General features: G+C 60.5%; 1 protein-coding gene across 9 annotated transcripts in view; it reads right to left on the minus strand.

The window, feature by feature from the left end:
- RYR1 (ryanodine receptor 1) overlaps positions 1–20,992 on the minus strand; it is a 155,096-nt gene extending 134,104 nt beyond the window's left edge. For 3 of the 9 annotated variants that reach the window (XM_085564837.1, XM_085564838.1, XM_085564836.1), the window contains exons 1-13: positions 20,352–20,990; positions 14,254–14,373; positions 13,886–13,990; positions 11,945–11,965; positions 9,856–9,930; positions 9,655–9,733; positions 8,621–8,733; positions 6,538–6,631; positions 6,350–6,443; positions 6,176–6,250; positions 4,751–4,907; positions 2,448–2,612; positions 1,370–1,491 (exon numbers count right to left, since the gene is read on the minus strand). In XM_085564837.1, coding sequence (XP_085420963.1) covers positions 1,370–1,491; positions 2,448–2,612; positions 4,751–4,907; positions 6,176–6,250; positions 6,350–6,443; positions 6,538–6,631; positions 8,621–8,733; positions 9,655–9,733; positions 9,856–9,930; positions 11,945–11,965; positions 13,886–13,990; positions 14,254–14,373; positions 20,352–20,396 — 1,265 coding nt within the window. In that variant the 5' untranslated portion in view covers positions 20,397–20,990. Of the gene's footprint in view, positions 1–420; positions 483–1,369; positions 1,492–2,447; positions 2,613–4,750; positions 4,908–6,175; positions 6,251–6,349; positions 6,444–6,537; positions 6,632–8,092; positions 8,180–8,620; positions 8,734–9,654; positions 9,734–9,855; positions 9,931–11,944; positions 11,966–13,885; positions 13,991–14,253; positions 14,374–20,351 lie in introns of those variants that run through there. The other 6 variants (XM_085564843.1, XM_085564842.1, XM_085564841.1 and 3 more) reach the window with 4 other exon arrangements.

Raw genomic sequence — 20,992 nt, forward strand, 5'->3', positions numbered from 1 at the left:
AGGAGGTTCTGATGCCCCCAGGGACCCCCAGGAGGTTCTGATGCCCCCAGGAACCGCAGGAGGTTCTGATGCCCCCAGGAACCCCAGGAGGTTCTGATGCCCCCAGGAACCCCAGGAGGTTCTGACTCCCCACCCCAGGAACCCCAGGAGGTTCTGATGCCCCCAGGAACCCCAGGAGGTTCTGATGTCCCCAGGAACCCCAGGAGGTTCTGACTCCCCACCCACGGGACCCCCAGGAGGTTCTGATGCCCCCAGGAACCCCAGGAGGTTCTGATGCCCCCAGGAACCCCAGGAGGTTCTGACTCCCCACCCACGGGACCCCCAGGACCCCCAAGAGGTTCTGACAGACCCAGAACCCCCCCCCCCCGAGGACCCTTCAGAAGGTTCTGATGCCCCCCAGAACTCCCAGGACCCCCAGACCTGATGAAGGCCCCGTAGAGCCCCGTGGTGCTGAAGACCATCCCCATGGCCCCTGGAAGGTTTTGAACCTCCCAGGAACCCCAGGAGGTTCTGACACCCCCAGAACCCCCCCCAGAACCCCCCTCAGGACCCCCCCAGGGTCCCCCAGGACCCCCAGGAGGTTCTGACCCCCCCAGGAGGTTCTGACACCCCCAGGAGGTTCTGGCACCCCCAGAACCCCCCCAGGAGGTTCTGACACCCCCAGAACCCCCTCAGGACCCCCCCAGAAGCCCCCCAGGACCCCCAGACCTGATGAAGGCCCCGTAGAGCCCCGTGGTGCTGAAGACCATCCCCATGGCCCCCAGAAGGTTTTGAACCTCCCAGGAACCCCAGGAGGTTCTGACACCCCCAGAACCCCCCCCAGAACCCCCCTCAGGACCCCCCCAGGGTCCCCCAGGACCCCCAGGAGGTTCTGACACCCCCAGGAGGTTCTGGCACCCCCAGAACCCCCCCAGGAGGTTCTGACACCCCCAGAACCCCCTCAGGACCCCCTCAGAAGCCCCCCAGGACCCCCAGACCTGATGAAGGCCCCGTAGAGCCCCGTGGTGCTGAAGAACATCCCCATGGCCCCCAGAAGGTTTTGAACCTCCCAGGAACCCCAGGAGGTTCTGACCCCCCCAGGAGGTTCTGACCCCCCCAGGAGGTTCTGACACCCCCAGAACTCCCTCAGGAGGTTTTGACACCCCCAGAACTCTCCCAAAGACCCCCCCAGAAGCCCCCCAGGACCCCCAGACCTGATGAAGGCCCCGTAGAGCCCTGTGGTGCTGAAGACCATCCCCATGGCCCCCAGAAGGTTTGACCCCCCCAGGAGGTTCTGACCCCCCCCAGGAGGTTCTGACCCCCCCAGGAGGTTCTGACACCCCCAGAACCCCCTCAGGACCCCCCCAGAAGCCCCCCAGGACCCCCAGACCTGATGAAGGCCCCGTAGAGCCCCGTGGTGCTGAAGACCATCCGCGCCGCCTGCGACTCCTGGCGCTGGGAGCGGCTCAGGGTCAGCGCGTCGTCCATGTGCCCCTCCTGGTGCAGGATGGCCTGGGGGGAACAAAGTGGGGGTCACAGGGGACCCCCGAAACCCAGAGAGCCCCCCCTGGACCCCAGAGACCCCCCTGAACTCGCGGTGACACCAAAACTCGCAGAGAACGTTCCAGAGCCTCTCTAGAGCCATCCCAGCGCTGCTGAGAGTCCCAAAATCGCCTCAAAATTCCCCAAAACTCCCCTTCAAAGCCTCCCCCGGATGTTTTGAGGACCCCAAAATACCCCAAAGATCCTCCTAAACCCCAAAGAGCCCCTCAAAGACCCCAAACACCCCCCCAAAACCCTCCTAGACCCACCTTAGCACCTCTCAGAGCTCCCAAAACCTCCTAAACTCCCCCCAAAAGCCCCCTCAGAGCCCTCCCCCCCCCCCCGGTAATTTTGGGGACCCCAAAGAATCTCCTAAACCCCAAAAATCCCCTCAAAAACCCCAAAAACTCCCCCAAACCCATCCTAGACCTATTTTAGCACCTCTCAGAGCTCTCAAAACCCCATAAAACTCCCCAAAACTCCCCAGACTCCCCGCAAAATCCCCCCCCGGTAATTTTGGGGACCCCCCCGGTGATTTTGGGGACCCCAAAGAATCTCCTCAACCCCAAAAACCCCCTCAAAGACCCAAAAAACTCCCCCAAACCCCTCTTAGACCTATTTTAACACCTCTCAGAGCTCTCAAAACCCCCTAAAACTCCCCAAAACTCCCCCCGCAGCCCCCCCAGATCCCCCCACCCGGTGATTTTGGGGACCCCCCCGGTGATTTTGGGGACCCCAAAGAATCTCAAAGACCCCAACTAATCCCCCAAACCCCTCCTAGACCCACTTTAGCACCTTTCATCACTCTCAAAACCCCCTAAAACTCCCCAAAACTCCCCAGACTCCCCCTCAGGGCCCCCCACCCGGTAATTTTGGGGACCCCCCCGGTAATTTTGGGGACCCCCCCGGGGATTTTGGGGTCCCACCTTCCTCTTGAGCAGGCCGAGGCGCAGGGCCTTGGGGTCGGGGGCGGCGTAGGTGACCCAGAGGCCGCTGGCGCCGTGCTGCAGGAAGCAGAGCGACTCGCCGTACTTGATCTCGGGGGGCCCCATGCCCTCGATGTCCCTCTTGGGGGTCGTCTCCAGCTTCTCCTGCGGGGTCGGGGGGCACCGGGGGGTCCGTGGGGGTCCGTGGGGGTCCGTGGGGGACAGGGAGTGGGGTGGGGATGGGCAGCGAGGTCAGGGAGAGGACCAGGAGAAGGTTGGGGACATCCAGGTGACATTCCCAGGGGATAGGATAAGGTCAGGAGAGGACCAGGAGAGGGTTGGGGACAGCCAGGTGACATTCCCAGGGACAGGGGGACAGGAGAGGGTTGGGGACATCCAGGTGACATTCCCAGGGACAGGATAAGGTCAGGAGAGGACCAGGAGAAGGTTGGGGACATCCAGGTGACATTCCCAGGGACAGGATAAGGTCAGGAGAGGACCAGGAGAAGGTTGGGGACATCCAGGTGACATTCCCAGGGACAGGATAAGGTCAGGAGAGGACCAGGAGAAGGTTGGGGACATCCAGGTGACATTCCCAGGGACAGGATAAGGTCAGGAGAGGACCAGAAGAAGGTTGGGGACATCCAGGTGACATTCCCAGGGGACAGGATAAGGTCAGGAGAGGACCAGGAGAAGGTTGGGGACATCCAGGTGACATTCCCAGGGACAGGATAAGGTCAGGAGAGGACCAGGAGAGGGTTGGGGACATCCAGGTGACATTCCCAGGGACAGGATAAGGTCAGGTCAGGAGAGGACCAGGAGAGGGTTGGGGACATCCAGGTGACATTCCCTGGGACAGGATAAGGTCAGGAGAGGACCAGGAGAAGGTTGGGGACATCCAGGTGACATTCCCAGGGACAGGATAAGGTCAGGAGAGGACCAGGAGAAGGTTGGGGACAGCCAGGTGACATTCCCAGGGACAGGATAAGGTCAGGAGAGGACCAGGAGAAGGTTGGGGACATCCAGGTGACATTCCCAGGGACAGGATAAGGTCAGGAGAGGACCAGGAGAGGGTTGGGGACATCCAGGTGACATTCCCAGGGACAGGATAAGGTCAGGAGAGGACCAGGAGAAGGTTGGGGACATCCAGGTGACATTCCCAGGGACAGGATAAGGTCAGGAGAGGACCAGGAGAAGGTTGGGGACATCCAGGTGACATTCCCAGGGACAGGATACGGTCAGGAGAGGACCAGGAGAAGGTTGGGGACATCCAGGTGACATTCCCAGGGACAGGATAAGGTCAGGAGAGGACCAGAAGAAGGTTGGGGACATCCAGGTGACATTCCCAGGGACAGGGGGACATTCCCAGGGACAGGATAAGGTCAGGAGAGGACCAGGAGAAGGTTGGGGACATCCAGGTGACATTCCCAGGGGACAGGATAAGGTCAGGAGAGGACCAGGAGAGGGTTGGGGACATCCAGGTGACATTCCCAGGGACAGGATAAGGTCAGGAGAGGACCAGGAGAAGGTTGGGGACATCCAGGTGACATTCCCAGGGACAGGATAAGGTCAGGAGAGGACCAGGAGAAGGTTGGGGACATCCAGGTGACATTCCCAGGGGACAGGATAAGGTCAGGAGAGGACCAGGAGAAGGTTGGGGACATCCAGGTGACACTCCCAGGGGACAAGATAAGGTCAGGAGAGGACCAGGAGAGGGTTGGGGACATCCAGGTGACATTCCCAGGGACAGGATAAGGTCAGGAGAGGACCAGGAGAGGGTTGGGGACATCCAGGTGACACTCCCGGGGACAGGATAAGGTCAGGAGAGAACCAGGAGAAGGTTGGGGACATCCAGGTGACATTCCCAGGGACAGGATAAGATCAGGAGAGGACCAGGAGAAGGTTGGGGACATCCAGGTGACATTCCCAGGGACAGGATAAGATCAGGAGAGGACCAGGAGAGGGTTGGGGACATCCAGGTGACATTCCCAGGGACAAGGGGACAGGATAAGGTCAGGAAGGGGACAAGGAGAGGGTTGGGGACATCCAGGTGACATTCCCAGGGATAGGGGGACAGGATAAGGTCAGGAGAGGACCAGAAGAAGGTTGGGGACATCCAGGTGACACTCCCAGGGACAGGATAAGGTCAGGAGAGGACCAGAAGAAGGTTGGGGACATCCAGGTGACATTCCCAGGGACAGGATAAGGTCAGGAGAGGACCAGAAGAAGGTTGGGGACATCCAGGTGACATTCCCAGGGACAGCCAGGTGACACTCCTGAGGACAGCCAGGTGACAGTCCCACCTTGGAGGCCCGGAAGCAGAAGGTGGCCACGCGCGTGTTGGCGGCGGTGGCCTCCACCATGGCCAGCCCGGTGGCCTCGGTCAGCGCCAGGTAGCGGCCGGTGGTGACGTGGCGCAGGCGGAAGGGCTGTCCCCAACGCAGGTGGCTGCCGCTCCAGCTGGGGACACGGGGAGGGGACACGGCTGTCAGCGGGGGGGGCTGGGACATGGGGACATGGGGATGGGTCATGGGGACATGGGGATGGGTCATGGGGACATTGGGATGGGACATGGGGACATGGGGACATTGGGATGGGACATGGGGACATGGGGATGGGTCATGGGGACATGGGGATGGGTCATGGGGACATTGGGACATTGGGATGGGTCATGGGGACATTGGGATGGGACATGGGGACATTAGGATGGGACATGGGGACATTGGGATGGGTCATGGGGACATTGGGATGGGACATGGGGACATTGGGACATTGGGATGGGTCATGGGGACATTGGGATGGGACATGGGGACATTGGGATGGGACATGGGGACATTGGGATGGGTCATGGGGACATTGGGATGGGACATGGGGACATTGGGACATTGGGATGGGTCATGGGGACATTGGGATGGGACATGGGGACATTGGGACATTGGGATGGGTCATGGGGACATTGGGATGGGTCATGGGGACATGGGGATGGGACATGGGGACATTGGGACATTGGGATGGGTCATGGGGACATTGGGTTAGGTCATGGGGACATTGGGATGGGACATGGGGACATTGGGATGGGTCATGGGGACATTGGGACATTGGGATGGGTCATGGGGACATTGGGATGGGTCATGGGGACATGGGGACATTGGGATGGGACATGGGGACATTGGGATGGGTCATGGGGACATGGGGACATTGGGATGGGTCATGGGGACATTGGGATGGGACATGGGGACATTGGGATGGGTCATGGGGACATGGGGACATTGGGATGGGACATGGGGACATTGGGATGGGACATGGGGACATGGGGACATTGGGATGGGTCATGGGGACATTGGGACATAGGGATGGGTCATTGGGACATTGGGATGGGTCATGGGGACACAGGGGGACACAGGCTGAGGACACGCAGACGTGTCACAGCGACGTGGGGTGGCACAGGTGACACAGGTGACACAGGCTGAGGACACGCAGACACGTCACAGCGACGTGGGGTGGCACAGGTGACACAGGTGACACAGGCTGAGGACACGCAGACGTGTCACAGCAACGTGGGGACACAAGGAGATGCTGACAGGTGCCACCAGGACAGGACACACCGACACAGGGACACAGCCTGGGGACACCCCAGGACCCCAAACCCCCACTCGGGGACACCCCACGGAGTGTCCCCGGGGGGTGGTGGCACCCCACGTCCCCCCGTGTCCCCCCGTGTCCCCTACCTGATGCGCAGGGGCTCCAGGCGCCACAGGGACCGGGCGTGGGCGCAGACAGCGCCGCCCTCGTAGTTGACAACGCTGCCGGGGGGGTGACAAATTTGGGTGGGGGGGGTCACGGTCACCCCGCGTGTCCCCCCACCCCAAATTTTGGGGGGGACAACCCGGGGACAGCCCCACCTGCGCTCCTCGCCCTGCTCGGGGGCCGTGGGGGTCAGGCACTCGTCCATGTGGCCGTGGAACAGGCGCAGGACGTGGCCGCCGGTGACAAAACCTGAGGGGACATTTTTGGGGGGGGGGTGTGAGGGACACCCCAAAGGGACCCCCCGCCCCCCACCCAAAATTCGGGGTGCTTCAGGTGTCAGCACCTTCCTCGGAGCCCGAGCAGATGGGGTTCATGTTCCACAGGGTCTGCATGAAGGAGGCGTCCACCTGGAGCTCCCCGGAGGCCGTGGACAGGTGCTGGGACAGGTGGGACACGGGGGTGGCATGGGTGACACGGGTGACACAGGTGACACAGGTGTCCCAGGTGTCTCAGGTGTCCCAGGTGTCCCCAGGTGTCTCAGGTGTCCCAGGTGGCACGGGTGACATGGGTGACACAGGTGTCCCAGGTGTCCCAGGTGTCTCAGGTGTCCCAGGTGTCCCCAGGTGTCTCAGGTGTCCCAGGTGGCACGGGTGACATGGGTGACACAGGTGTCCCAGGTGTCCCAGATGTCCCCAGGTGTCCCAGGTGTCTCAGGTGTCCCAGGTGTCCCCAGGTGTCTCAGGTGTCCCAGATGGCACGGGTGACATGGGTGACACAGGTGTCCCAGGTATCCCCAGGTGTCCCCAGGTGTCTCAGGTGTCCCAGGTGTCCCCAGGTGTCTCAGGTGTCCCAGGTGGCACGGGTGACATGGGTGACACAGGTGTCCCAGGTGTCTCAGGTGTCCCAGGTATCCCCAGGTGTCCCCAGGTGTCTCAGGTGTCCCAGGTGGCACAGGTGACATGGGTGACACAGGTGTCCCAGGTGTCCCCAGGTGTCCCCAGGTGTCTCAGGTGTCCCCGTGTCCCCAGGTGTCTCAGGTGTCCCAGGTGGCACGGGTGACATGGGTGACACAGGTGTCCCAGGTGTCCCAGGTGTCTCAGGTGTCCCAGGTGTCCCCAGGTGTCTCAGGTGTCCCAGGTGGCACGGGTGACATGGGTGACACAGGTGTCCCAGGTGTCCCAGGTGTTCCCAGGTGTCTCAGGTGTCCCGGGTGTCCCCAGGTGTCTCAGGTGTCCCAGGTGGCACGGGTGACATGGGTGACACAGGTGTCCCAGGTGTCCCAGGTGTCCCGGGTGTCCCCAGGTGTCTCAGGTGTCCCCAGGTGTCTCAGGTGTCCCAGGTGGCACGGGTGACATGGGTGACACAGGTGTCCCAGGTATCCCCAGGTGTCCCAGGTGTCCCAGGTGTCCCAGGTGTCCCCAGGTGTCCCAGGTGGCACAGGTGACACAGGTGTCCCCAGGTATCCCCAGGTGTCCCAGGTGTCCCAGGTGTCCCAGGTGTCCCCAGGTGTCCCAGGTGGCACAGGTGACACAGGTGTCCCCAGGTGTCCCCAGGTGTCCCAGGTGTCCCAGGTGTCCCAGGTGTCCCAAGATGTCTCAGGTGTCCCAGGTGGCACGGGTGACATGGGTGACACAGGTGTCCCAGGTATCCCCAGGTGTCCCAGGTGTCTCAGGTGTCCCAGGTGTCCCCAGGTGTCTCAGGTGTCCCAGGTGGCACGGGTGACATGGGTGACACAGGTGTCCCAGGTGTCCCCAGGTGTCCCCCCATGTCCCCAGGTGTCCCCAGGTGTCCCCCCATGTCCCCAGGTGTCCCAGGTATCCCCAGGTGTCCCCAGGTGTCCCGGGTGTCCCAGGTGTCCCCCCATGTCCCCAGGTGTCCCCAGGTGTCCCAGCTCTCACCAGGTATCTCTCCGAGGACACGCTGACCAGGATCAGCTCAGGGGATCCCTGTGTCCCCCCATGTCCCCCCATGTCCCCCCATGTCCCCAGGTGTCCCCAGGTGTCCCCCCATGTCCCCAGGTGTCCCAGGTGTCCCCAGGTGTCCCCCCATGTCCCCAGGTGTCCCAGGTATCCCCAGGTGTCCCAGGTGTCCCCAGGTGTCACAGGTGTCCCCAGGTGTCCCAGGTGTCCCAGCTCTCACCAGGTATCTCTCGGAGGACACGCTGACCAGGATCAGCTCAGGGGATCCCCGTGTCCCCCCATGTCCCCAGGTGTCCCAGGTATCCCCAGGTGTCCCCAGGTGTCCCGGGTGTCCCAGGTGTCCCCCCATGTCCCCAGGTGTCCCAGGTGTCCCCAGGTGTCCCAGATGTCCCAGGTGTCCCCAGGTGTCCCCAGGTGTCCCCCCATGTCCCCAGGTGTCCCCCCATGTCCCAGGTGTCACAGGTGTCCCCAGGTGTCCCCAGGTGTCCCAGGTGTCCCAGCTCTCACCAGGTATCTCTCCGAGGACACGCTGACCAGGATCAGGTCGTCTCCCACCCGAACCTTCTCCCCCTCCGAGCGCTGCTTGGACGCCGGGTGCATGGTCCACCAGCACGCCTCACCTGGGGAGGGGGCGCACCCCAAATCAGCACCCCAAAAACCCCCCAAAAAAACCCCAAACCTGGGGGGCACCCCAAGAACCCTCGGGGTCCCCCCACCTCACCTGGGGAGGGGGCGCACCCCAAATCAGCACCCCAAAAACCCCAAAAAAAACCCCCAAACCTGGGGGGCACCCCAAGAACCCTCGGGGTCCCCCCGCCTCACCTGGGGAGGGGGCGCACCCCAAATCAGCACCCCAAAAAATCCCCAAACCTGGGGGGCACCCCAAGAACCCTCGGGGTCCCCCCGCCTCACCTGGGGAGGGGGCGCACCCCAAATCAGCACCCCAAAAAATCCCCAAACCTGGGGGGCACCCCAAGAACCCTCGGGGTCCCCCCGCCTCACCTGGGGAGGGGGCGCACCCCAAATCAGCACCCCAAAAAAACCCCAAACCTGGGGGGCACCCCAAGAACCCTCGGGGTCCCCCCGCCTCACCTGGGGAGGGGGCGCACCCCAAATCAGCACCCCAAAAACCCCAAACCTGGGGGGCACCCCGAGAACCCTCGGGGTCCCCCCGCCTCACCTGGGGAGGGGGCGCACCCCAAATCAGCACCCCCAAAAAACCCCAAACCTGGGGGGCACCCCAAGAACCCTCGGGGTCCCCCCGCCTCACCTGGGGAGGGGGCGCACCCCAAATCAGCACCCCAAAAACCCCCCAAACCTGGGGGACACCCCAAGAACCCTCGGGGTCCCCCCGCCTCACCTGGGGAGGGGGCGCACCCCAAATCAGCACCCCAAAAAAACCCCAAACCTGGGGGGCACCCCAAGAACCCTCGGGGTCCCCCCGCCTCACCTGAGGAGGGGGCGCACCCCAAATCAGCACCCCAAAAAAACCCCAAACCTGGGGGGCACCCCAAAAACCCTCGGGGTCCCCCCACCTTTACCTGCTGCGTCCTTCTGCAGCCCCACGTCGAAGGCCAGCTTGTCGGTCACCGAGCGCGAGGTGGTCAGGCAGCTCAGGTACTGGGGGGGACACGCGGTTATGGGGGGGGTCCCCAAATCCCCCCGGGGTCCCCAAATCCCCCCGAGCCCCCCAAACTCCTCGCGGCACCCCCAAAATCCCCCCAAAACCCCCCCAAACTCACCATGCCGCTGTGTGAGTGCCTCAGCAGGATGGCGTGGCCGTAGAGCAGCGTCCGGTGACCCCCACCCTGAGAGGACTTGGGGGGCACAGGGGGGGGTCAAGGAGGGGACCCCAAAACCCCCTGAGGCCTCCTGGACCCCCCAAAAAAACCTCCTTGCACCCCATAAAAATCCCCTGTGGGCTCCATGGTGCAGATACAGCTCCTTGTGCATCGCTGCGCCCTTGTTTTGGGGTCTCCTCTTTATTTTGGGGTGTCCCCCCTTGTTTTGGGGTCTCTCCCTTTGTTTTGGGGTATCTCCCCATGTTTTGGGGTGTCTCCCCTTGTTTTGGGGTATCTCCCCTTGTTTTGGGGTCTCCTCTTTATTTTGGGGTGTCTCCCCTTGTTTTGGGGTCTCTCCCTTTGTTTTGGGGTATCTCCTCATGTTTTGGGGTGTCTCCCCTTGTTTTGGGGTATCTCCCCTTGTTTTGGGGTCTCCTCTTTATTTTGGGGTGTTTCCCCTTGTTTTGGGGTCTCTCCCTTTGTTTTGGGGTATCTCCTCATGTTTTGGGGTATCTCCCCTTGTTTTGGGGTCTCTCCCCTCTTTATTTTGGGGTGTCCCTCCTTGTTTTGGGGCCTCTCCCCTTGTTTTGGGGTGTCTCCCCTTGTTTTGGGGTCTCCTCTTTATTTTGGGGTGTCTCCCCTTGTTTTGGGGTCTCTCCCCTTGTTTCGGGGTATTTCCCCTTGTTTTGGGGCCTCTCCCCTTGTTTTGGGGTGTCTCCCCTTGTTTTGGGGCCTCTCCCCTTGTTTTGGGGTCTCCCCCATGTTTTGGGGGGTCTCCCCCATGTTTTGGGGTTCCCCGTGTTGGGGTCTCCTGTGCATTGCATCCCCTCGTTTTGGGGTGCACCGTGCCTTGGACCCCCCCTCCTGTCGGGGTCCCCCTCATGGTGGGATCCCCCCAAATTGGGGACTCCCCTGATTTTGGGGTCCCCAATTTTAGGGTCCCATTCCCCATTGGGGTCACCCCATGTTGAGATCCTCAATTTTGGGGTCACCCCACTGAAAACCCCACAAATTTGGGGGTCCCACGTTTGGGATCCCCTTAGTATTGAGGGTCTCCCATTTTTGGGGGGCCCTCCCGTATTGAGGTTTCCCCCAATTTGGGATCCCAAATTTCAGGGCACCCCCAAACCGAGATCCCAAATTTCGGGGTCACCCCCATATTGAGGTTTCCCCCAACCTGGGATCCCAAAGTTTGGGGTCACCCCACATCTGCATCCCCGATTTTTTGGGATCCCCTCATTTGGGGTTCCCCCCAGTGAATTTGGGATCCCCCCCTTTTTGAGTTCCCCCAAATTGGGATCCCAAATTTCGGGGTCACCCCATATCTGACTCCCAAATTTTTGGGATCCCAGTGGATTTGGGATCCCCCCTTTTTGGGATCCCCTTTTTTGGGGTCTCCCCATGCTCATGGGGGGATTTGAGATCCCTCTTTTAGGGATCCCCTTTTTTTGGGATCCCCTTTTTGGGATCATCCTTTTTCGGGATCCCTTTTGGGATCCCCTTTTTGGGGTCTCCCCATGCTCATGGAGGGATTTGGGATCCCCCTTTTTGGGGTCCCCCTTTTTGGGATCCCTCTTTTTTGGGATGCCATTTTTTGGGGTCCCCTTTTTGGGATCCCTCTTTTTTGGGATGCCATTTTTTGGGATCCCCCTTTTTGGGATCCCTCTTTTTGGGGTCCCCCTTTTTGGGATCCCTCTTTTTTGGGATGCCATTTTTTGGGGTCCCCCTTTTTTGGGATCCCTCTTTTTGGGATCCCCCTTTTTGGGATCCCTCTTTTTTGGGATCTCATTTTTTGGGATCCCCCTTTTTGGGGTCCCCCCATGCTCCTCCCACCCGCGCTCACACTTTGGGGTCCATGCGGAATTTGGGGGGGCTGTGGATGGGATGGGACTGGGGGCACACCCGGACCCCTGGGTCCATGCGGGATGGGCAGAGCCCCCCAAAATTTGGGGGGGGTGGTGAGGAGGAGGAGGAGGAAGAGGAGGAGGAGGAGGAGCGTGATGAAGGTGAGGATGAGGATTTGGGGTCACCACACCGCAGTGGCACCTACCCACTTATCCAGATCGACCCCCTGGGTGGGCGGGGGGAGAGAAGAGGGGGGTCACGGGGGGGCTGCGACCCCCCCAAAAACACTGGGGACCCCCCCCCAAAAAAACCCCACCCAGAAAAGCACCCCAAAAACTCCTCCAGGAACCCACAGGGTCCTAAACATCCCCAAAAAGGACCCCAAAAACTCCTCAAGATCCTAAACCCCCCAAAAACTCCTCCAGGAACCCACAGGATCCTAAACATCCCCAAAAAGGACCCCAAAAACTCCTCAAGATCCTAAACCCCCCAAAAACTCCTCCAGGAACCCACAGGATCCTAAACATCCCCAAAAAGGACCCCAAAAACTCCTCCAGGAACCCACAGGATCCTAAATTCCCCAAAAAGGACCCCAAAAACTCCTCCAGGAACCCACAGGATCCTAAACATCCCCAAAAAGGACCCCAAAAACTCCTCCAGGAACCCACAGGATCCTAAATTCCCCAAAAAGGACCCCAAAAACTCCTCCAGGAACCCACAGGATCCTAAATTCCCCAAAAAGGACCCCAAAAACCCCTCAGGATCCAAAACCCCCCAAAAACTCCTCCAGGAACCCACAGGATCCTACACATCCCCAAAAAGGACCCCAAAAACTCCTCAGGATCCTAAACCCCCCAAAAACTCCTCCAGGAACCCTCAGGATCCTAAATTCCCCAAAAAGGACCCCAAAAACTCCTCAAGATCCTAAACCCCCCAAAAACTCCTCCAGGAACCCCTCAGGATCCTAAATTCCCCCAAAACAGCCCCAAAATCTCCTCCAGGAAACCCTCAGGATCCAAAACCCCCCAAAAACTCTTCCAGGAGCCCCACAGGAACCTAAACCTCCCAAAAACTCCTCCAGGAACCCCTCAGGATCCTAAATTCCCCAAAAATTACCCCAAAAACTCCTCCAGGAACCCCTCAACCCCCCAAAAGGTCCCCAAAGCGCCTCTAGTGCCCCCCAGATCCCCCCGGGGACCCCCAGATCCCCTGTGGGACCCCAGACCCACCCTGAGGGCCCCCAAATCCCCTCTTAAGGACCTCCAACCACCTCCAGCGTCCTGTGGGACCCCCAAATCCCCTCTTAGAGACCCCAAAGCACCTCTAGTGCCCCCCAGATCCCCTCGGGGACCCCCAGATCCCCCCAGGGACCCCAGACCCACCTTTAGTGTCCCTCAAATCCCTGGTGGAACCCCAGACCCACCTCGAGGGCCCCCAAATCCCCTCTTAAGGACCTCCAACCACCTCCAGTGCCCTGTGGGACCCCCAAATCCCCTCTTAGAGACCCCAAAGCGCCTCTCCTGCCCCCCAGATCCCCCCGGGGACCCCAGACCCACCTCGAGGGCCCCCAAATCCCCTCTTAAGGACCCCAAAGTACCTCTAGTGCCCCCCAGATCCCCCCAGGGACCCCAGACCCACCTCTAGTGTCCCTCAAATCCCTGGTGGAACCCCAGACCCACCTCGGGGGACCCCCAAATCCCCTTTAAGGACCCCCAAATCCCCTCTTAAGGACCCCCAAATCCCCTCTTAAGGACCTCCAACCACCTCCAGTGCCCTGTGGGACCCCCAAATCCCCTCTTAGAGACCCCAAAGCGCCTCTAGTGCCCCCCAGATCCCCTCGGGGACCCCCAAATCCCCTCTTAAGGACCCCAAAGCGCCTCTAGTGCCCCCCAGATCCCCCCGGGGACCCCCAAATCCCTGGTGGGACCCCAGACCCACCTTTAGTGTCCCTCAAATCCCAGACCCATCCCTCTTAAGGACCCCCAAATCCCCTCTTAAGGACCCCCAAATCCCCTCTTAAGGACCTCCAACCACCTCCAGTGCCCTGTGGGACCCCCAAATCCCCTCTTAAGGACCCCAAAGCACCTCTCGTGCCCCCCAGATCCCCTCGGGGACCCCCAGATCCCCCCGGGGACCCCAGACCCACCTCGCTGCCGATCTCGGAGCTGTTGGCCAGCATCTCCTGCAGCGCCCGCACCGACAGCGACTGCTCCAGCACGAAGCAGCACACGGCCAGGTCGGGGGGGACATTCTGGGGACAAAGCTGGGGTCAGGGGTCGCGGGGGACATTCTGGGGGGACACCGGGGGGTCAGGGGTCGTGGGGGACCCTCCCTCAGCCACCCCAAAGCTCAGGGGTTCCCCCCAGACCCCACCTCTGGCTGTCCAAACCCTCCCTCAGAGCCCCCCAAAACCCCTCCGGATTTGAGGTCCCCGCAGCCTCTCGGGCCCTTGGCCGAATTTTGGGGGTCCTCGCAGAATTTTGGGGGTCCCACCCCGAATTTGGGGGGTCTCACCTGTGCGTTGGAGGTGGGCTCCAGCGAGCACAGGCGGTTCCCAAAGCCCTCGACCGACAGGCAGAGCTTGAGCTGCTCCTTCAGCAGCGTCGTGGTGCACTGCAGGACCACCTCGTCGTCCTGGGGGGAAATGGGGGGTCAGCACCCCAAAATATCCCCAAAATATCCCCAAAATATCCCCAAAATAACCCCCAGAAATCCAAAATATCCCCAGAAAACCAACAATTCAAAAAAAACCTCTGCCCTGTGGGGTGGGGTGGCACTGCAGGACCACCTCGTCGTCCTGGGGGGAAATGGGGGGTCAGCACCCCAAAATATCCCCAAAATATCCCCAAAATATCCCCAGAACCCCAAAATGGCCACCAGAAATCCAAAATATCCCCAGAAAACCAAAAAATCAAAAAAAAACCCAAAAAACTCTGCCCTGTGGGGTGGGGTGGCACTGCAGGACCACCTCGTCGTCCTGGGGGGAAATGGGGGTTCAGCACCCCAAAATATTCCCAAAATATCCCCAAAATACTCCAAAATAACCCCCTGAACCCCAAAAGGGCCACCAGAAATCCAAAATATCTCCAGAAAACCAACAATTCAAAAAAAACCTCTGCCCTGTGGGGTGGGGTGGGGTGGCACTGCAGGACCACCTCGTCGTCCTGGGGGGAAATGGGGGGTCAGCACCCCAAAATATCCCCAAAATATCCCCAAAATAACCCCCAGAACCCCAAAATGGCCACCAGAAATCCAAAATATCCCCAGAAAACCAAAAAATCAAAATAAAACCCCAAAAAAACTCTGCCCTGTGGGGTGGGGTGGCACTGCAGGACCACCTCGTCGTCCTGGGGGGAAATGGGGGGTCAGCACCCCGAAATATCCCCAAAATATCCCCAAAATACTCCAAAATATCCCCAAAATACTCCAAAATATCTCCCAGAACCCCAAAATAGCCACCAGAAATCCAAAATATCCCCAGAAAACCAAAAAATCAAAAAAACCTCTGCCCTTTGGGGTGGGGTGGCACTGCAGAACCACCTCGTCGTCCTGGGGGGAAATGGGGGTCAGCACCCCAAAATATCCCCAAAATATCCCCAAAATATCCCCAAAATATCTCCCAGAACCCCCAATATGACTGCAGGACCACCTCGTTGTCCTGGGGGGAATGGGGGTTCAGCACCCCAAAATATCCCCAAAATATCCCCAAAATATCCCCAAAATAACCCCCAGAACCCCAAAATGGCCACCAGAAATCCAAAATATCCCCAGAAAACCAAAAAATCAAAATAAAACCCCAAAAAAACTCTGCCCTGTGGGGTGGGGTGGCACTGCAGGACCACCTCGTCGTCCTGGGGGAAATGGGGGGTCAGCACCCCAAAATATCCCCAAAATATCCCCAAAATATCCCCAAAATAATCCCCAAAACCCGCAAAATAGCCACCAGAAATCCAAAATATCTCCAGAAAACCAACAATTCAAAAAAAACCTCTGCCCTGTGGGGTGGGGTGGCACTGGAGGACCACCTCGTCGTCCTGGGGGGAAATGGGGGGTCAGCACCCCAAAATATCCCCAAAATATCCCCAAAATACTCCAAAATAATCCCCAAAACCCCAAAATAGCCACCAGAAACCCAAAATATCCCCAGAAAACCAAAAAATAAAAAAAAAAAACCAAAAAAACCCTGCCCTGTGGGGTGGGGTGGCACTGCAGAACCACCTCGTCGTCCTGGGGGGAAATGGGGGGTCAGCACCCCAAAATATCCCCAAAATATCCCCAAAATAACCCCCAGAACCCCAAAATAGCCACCAGAAATCCAAAATATCTCCAGAAAACCAACAATTCAAAAAAAACCTCTGCCCTGTGGGGTGGGGTGGCACTGCAGGACCACCTCGTCGTCCTGGGGGGAAATGGGGGTTCAGCACCCCAAAATATCCCCAAAATATCCCCAAAATATCCCCAAAATAACCCCCAGAACCCCCAAAATGACTGCAGGACCACCTCATCATCCTGGGGGGTCAGCACCCCAAAATATCCCCCCCAAAAAACCCCGAATCCCAAAATATTCCCCCAAAGTCCCAAAATATCCTCGGAATTCAAAAATATTTCCCCAAAACCCGCAAAATATCCCCAAAAAAATCTCCAGAATCCCAAAATAGCCGCAGGAAACCAAAATATCCCCCGGAACCCCCAAATCAGGACCCCCTGGGTGACCCCAGACCCTTTTTGGGGGGTCAGGACCCCCTGGGTGCCCCCAGACCCTTTTTGGGGGGGTCACGATCCCCTGGGTGCCCCCAGACCCTTTTTGGGGGGGTCACGATCCCCTGGGTGACCCCCAGACCCTTTTTGGGGGGGTCAGGACCCCCTGGGTGACCCCCGACCCTTTTTTGGGGGGGTCAGGACCCCCTGGGTGACCCCAGACCCTTTTGGGGGGTCAGGACCCTCTGGGTGACCCCCAGACCCTTTTTTGGGGGGTCAGGACCCCCTGGGTGACCCCAGACCCTTTTTGGGGGGTCAGGACACCCTGGGTGACCCCAGACCCTTTTTTTGGGGGGTCGGGACCCTCTGGGTGCCCCCAGACCCTTTTTGGGGGGTCACGACCCCCTGGGTGCCCCCAGACCTTTTTGGGGGGGTCAGGACCCTCTGGCTGACCCCAGACCCTTTTTGGGGGGGTCAGGACCCCCTGGGTGCCCCCCAGACCCTTTTTGGGGGGGTCAGGACACCCTGGGTGACCCCAGACCCTTTTTGGGGGACTCACGACCCTCGGGGTGCTCCCAAATTTCACGGGGGGTGTCAGGACCCCCTGGGTGCCCCCAGACCCTTTTTGGGGGGTCACGACCCCCTGGGTGACCCCAGACCCTTTTTGGGAGGGGTCAGGACCCCCTGGGTGACCCCAGACCCTTTTTTGGGGTGTCAGGACCCCCTGGGTGACCCCAGACCCTTTTTTGGGGGGTCAGGACCCCCTGGGTGCCCCCAGACCCTTTTTGGGGGGGTCAGGACCCCCTGGGTGCCCTCAGACCCTTTTTTGGGGGGGTCAGGACCCTCTGGGTGCCCCCAGACCTTTTTTGGGGTGGTCAGGACCCCCTGGGTGACCCCAGACCCTTTTTTGGGGGGTCAGGACCCCCTGGGTGCCCTCAGACCCTTTTTTGGGGGGGTCAGGACCCCCTGGGTGACCCCAGACCCTTTTTTGGGGGGGTCAGGACACCCTGGGTGTCCCCCAGACCCTTTTTTGGGGGGTCAGGACCCCCTGGGTGCCCTCAGACCCTTTTTTGGGGGGGTCAGGACCCCCTGGGTGACCCCAGACCCTTTTTGGGGGGGTCAGGACCCCCTGGGTGACCCCAGACCCTTTTTTGGGGGGTCAGGACCCCCTGGGTGACCCCAGACCCTTTTTGGGGGGGTCAGGACCCTCTGGGTGTCCCCCAGACCCTTTTTGGGGGGGTCACGACCCTTAGGGTGCCCCCAGACCCTTTTTGGGGGGTCACGACCCCCTGGGTGACCCCAGACCCTTTTTTGGGGGGGTCAGGACCCCCTGGGTGACCCCAGACCCTTTTTGGGGGGGGTCAGGACCCCCTGGGTGCCCCCAGACCCTTTTTGGGAGGGGTCACGACCCTTAGGGTGCCCCCAGACCCTTTTTGGGGGGGTCAGGACCCTCTGTGTGCCCCCAGACCCTTTTTGGGGGGGTCAGGACCCTCTGTGTGCCCCCAGACCCTTTTTGGGGGGTCACGACCCTCGGGGTGCCCCCAGACCCTTTTTTGGGGGGTCACGACCCCCTGGGTGCCCCCAGACCCTTTTTGGGGGGGTCAGGACCCCCCTCCCCCCCCCAGGAGTTCAGCTCCCCCTCCCCCTCCCCCACCTGCTCCCATCACTCGGGGCCCCCCCCGAAATTTGGGGGGGTGGGGGAGGGGCGGATTCCACCCGCGGGCCGAGGATGCCACGGGGGGGGGAGGGGCGGCTCCGTGACTCAGTTTCCCCCTCCCCAAACCCCCCCCCCCCCAACTCCCCCCAAAATCTGCTGAGCTCAGCATTTCCCCCCCCCTCCCCCACCCACCACCAAGGTCACCCCTTTGCCCCCTCCCCACCCCCCCCCAAGTCTCATTTTGAGGCCAAACTGGGAGAAACTGGGACAGAGCAACTGGGACGCCCCTCCCCCCACCCACCCCCCCCCTCCGACCCCCCTGGGGGGGATCTGGTGTCGCCCCTCCCCCACCAGCAGCTGCTCCCCCCCTCCCCCCCCCGTGTTGCTTTTTTGGGAGCCCGGGACAGGTGGGGGGAGGGGTGGGGTGACCCCCCCCCCCTTCCCAGTGCTCCTCCCAGTTCATCCCAGTTCATCCCAGCAGCCCCAGTACCTCCCAGTAGCCCCAGTTTCCCTCCCCAGTTCATCCCAGTATCTCCCAGTATCCCCAGTTTCCCTCCCCAGTTCATCCCAGTTCATCCCAGCAGCCCCAGTACCTCCCAGTATCCCCAGTTTCCCTCCCCAGTCTCCCAAGTACTCCCAGTTCATCCCAGTATCTCCCAGTATCCCCAGTATCCCTCCCCAGTTCATCCCAGTACCTCCCAGTATCCCCAGTTTCCCTCCCCAGTCTCCCAAGTACTCCCAGTTCATCCCAGTATCTCCCAGTAGCCGCAGTTTCCCTCCCCAGTTCATCCCAGTTCCTATCCCAGTATCCCCAGTTTCCCTCCCCAGTTCATCCCAGTATCTCCCAGTATTCCCAGTTTCCCTCCCCAGTTCATCCCAGTATCTCCCAGTAGCCGCAGTTTCCCTCCCCAGTACATCCCAGTATCCCCAGTTTCCCTCCCCAGTCTCCCCAGTACCTCCCAGTATCCCCAGTTTCCCTCCCCAGTTCATCCCAGTATCTCCCAGTTCCTATCCCAGTATCTCCCAGTATCCCTCCTCACTTCATCCCAGTAACTCCCAGTATCCCCAGTTTCCCTCCTCAGTTCATCCCAGTATTTCCCAGTATCCCCAGTTTCCCTCCCCAGTATCTCCCAGTATCCCCAGTTTCCCTCCCCAGTATCTCCCAGTATCCCCAGTTTCCCTCCCCAGTTCATCCCAGTATCCCCAGTTTCCCTCCCCAGTCTCCCCAATACTCTCAGTACTCCCAGTCCCCCTCCCAGTATCTCCCAGTTCTCCCAGTTTCCTCTCCCAGCCCCCCGGTTTCCTCTTCCAGTATCTCCCAATATTCCCCCCAATTTCTCCCAGTTTCCCTTCCCAGCTCCCCCAGTATCCCCAGTTCTGCTCCCCCAAATTCCCCCAGTTTCCTCTCCCAGTTCCTCCAGTTTCCCTTCCCAGTTCTCCCAGTATTCCCCGCCAATTTCTCCCAGTTTCCTCCCAGTTCTCCCAGTTTCCCCTGCTGATCCCCTCCCAGTATCTCCCAGTATCCCCCCAATTTCCCCTCCCAGTATGTCCCACTATTCCCCCCAGTTCCCTCCCAGATTCCCGCCGGTACTCCCAGTTTCCCCTCCCAGTATCTCCCAGTATCCCACTTAATTTCTCCCAGTTTCCCCTCCTGATCCCCTCCCAGTATCTCCCAGTATCCCCCCCAATTTCTCCCAGTTTCCTCCCAGTTTCCCCTCCTGATCCCCTCCCAGTATCTCCCAGTATCCCCCCCAATTTCTCCCAGTTTCCCCTCCTGATCCCCTCCCAGTATCTCCCAGTATCCCCCCTAATTTCTCCCAGTTTCCTCCCAGTTTCCCCTCCTGATCCCCTCCCAGTATCTCCCAGTATCCCCCCTAATTTCTCCCAGTTTCCTCCCACTTTCCCCTCCTGATCCCCTCCCAGTATCTCCCAGTATCCCCCCCAATTTCTCCCAGTATCTCCCAGTTTCCCCTCCTGATCCCCTCCCAGTATCTCCCAGTATCCCCCCCAATTTCTCCCAGTATCTCCCAGTTTCCCCTCCTGATCCCCTCCCAGTATCTCCCAGTATCCCCCCCAATTTCTCCCAGTATCTCCCAGTTTCCCCTCCTGATCCCCTCCCAGTATCTCCCAGTATCCCCCCCCAATTTCTCCCAGTTTCTTCCCAGTTCTCCCAGTATCTCCTAGTATTCCCCCCCCAGTTTCCTCCCAGTTTCCTCCCAGTTTCCTCCCAGTGCTCCCAGTCTCCCCAGTTTCTCACCGTGCGCAGGAACTGCACATCGTCCTCGCCTTCCCCCTCAGCCATCGCCGCGGGGGTTTTGGGGGTCCCGGGTGGGTTTTGGGGGGTCCCAGGTGCGGTTCGGGGGGTCCCGGGTGGGTTTTGGGGGGTCCCAGGTGCGGTTCGGGGGGTCCCGGGTGGGTTTTGGGAGGTCCCAGGTGCGGTTCGGGGGGTCCCGGGTGGATTTTGGGGGGTCCCAGGTGCGGTTCGGGGGGTCCCGGGTGGGTTTTGGGGGGTCCCAGGTGCGGTTCGGGGGGTCCCGGGTGGGTTTTGGGGGGTCCCAGGTGCGATTCGGGGGGTCCCGGGTGGGTTTTGGGGGGTCCGGTGGAATCTGGGGGTCCCTGGATGAAGTTTTGGGGGTCCCGGGGGGGTTTTGGGGGTCCCTGGATGAAGTTTTGGGGGTCCCGGGGAGGTTTTGGGGGTCCCTGGATGAAGTTCTGGGGGTCCCGGGGGGGTTTTGGGGGTTCCTGGATGAAGTTTTGGGGGTCCCGGGGGGGGTTTGGGGGTCCCTGGATGAAGTTTTGGGGGTCCCGGATGAAATTTTGGGGGTCCCGTCCCCCCCCCCGCGGGTGTCGCCGGTCGTGTCCCCCCCGGTGTCGCGAGGGCTGGCGGCGACACCTGCG

This window comes from Lonchura striata, chromosome 34 (genome assembly GCF_050655825.1).
Source record: "Lonchura striata isolate lonStrDom1 chromosome 34, ASM5065582v1, whole genome shotgun sequence".
NCBI classification, from domain to species: Eukaryota; Metazoa; Chordata; class Aves; order Passeriformes; family Estrildidae; genus Lonchura; species Lonchura striata.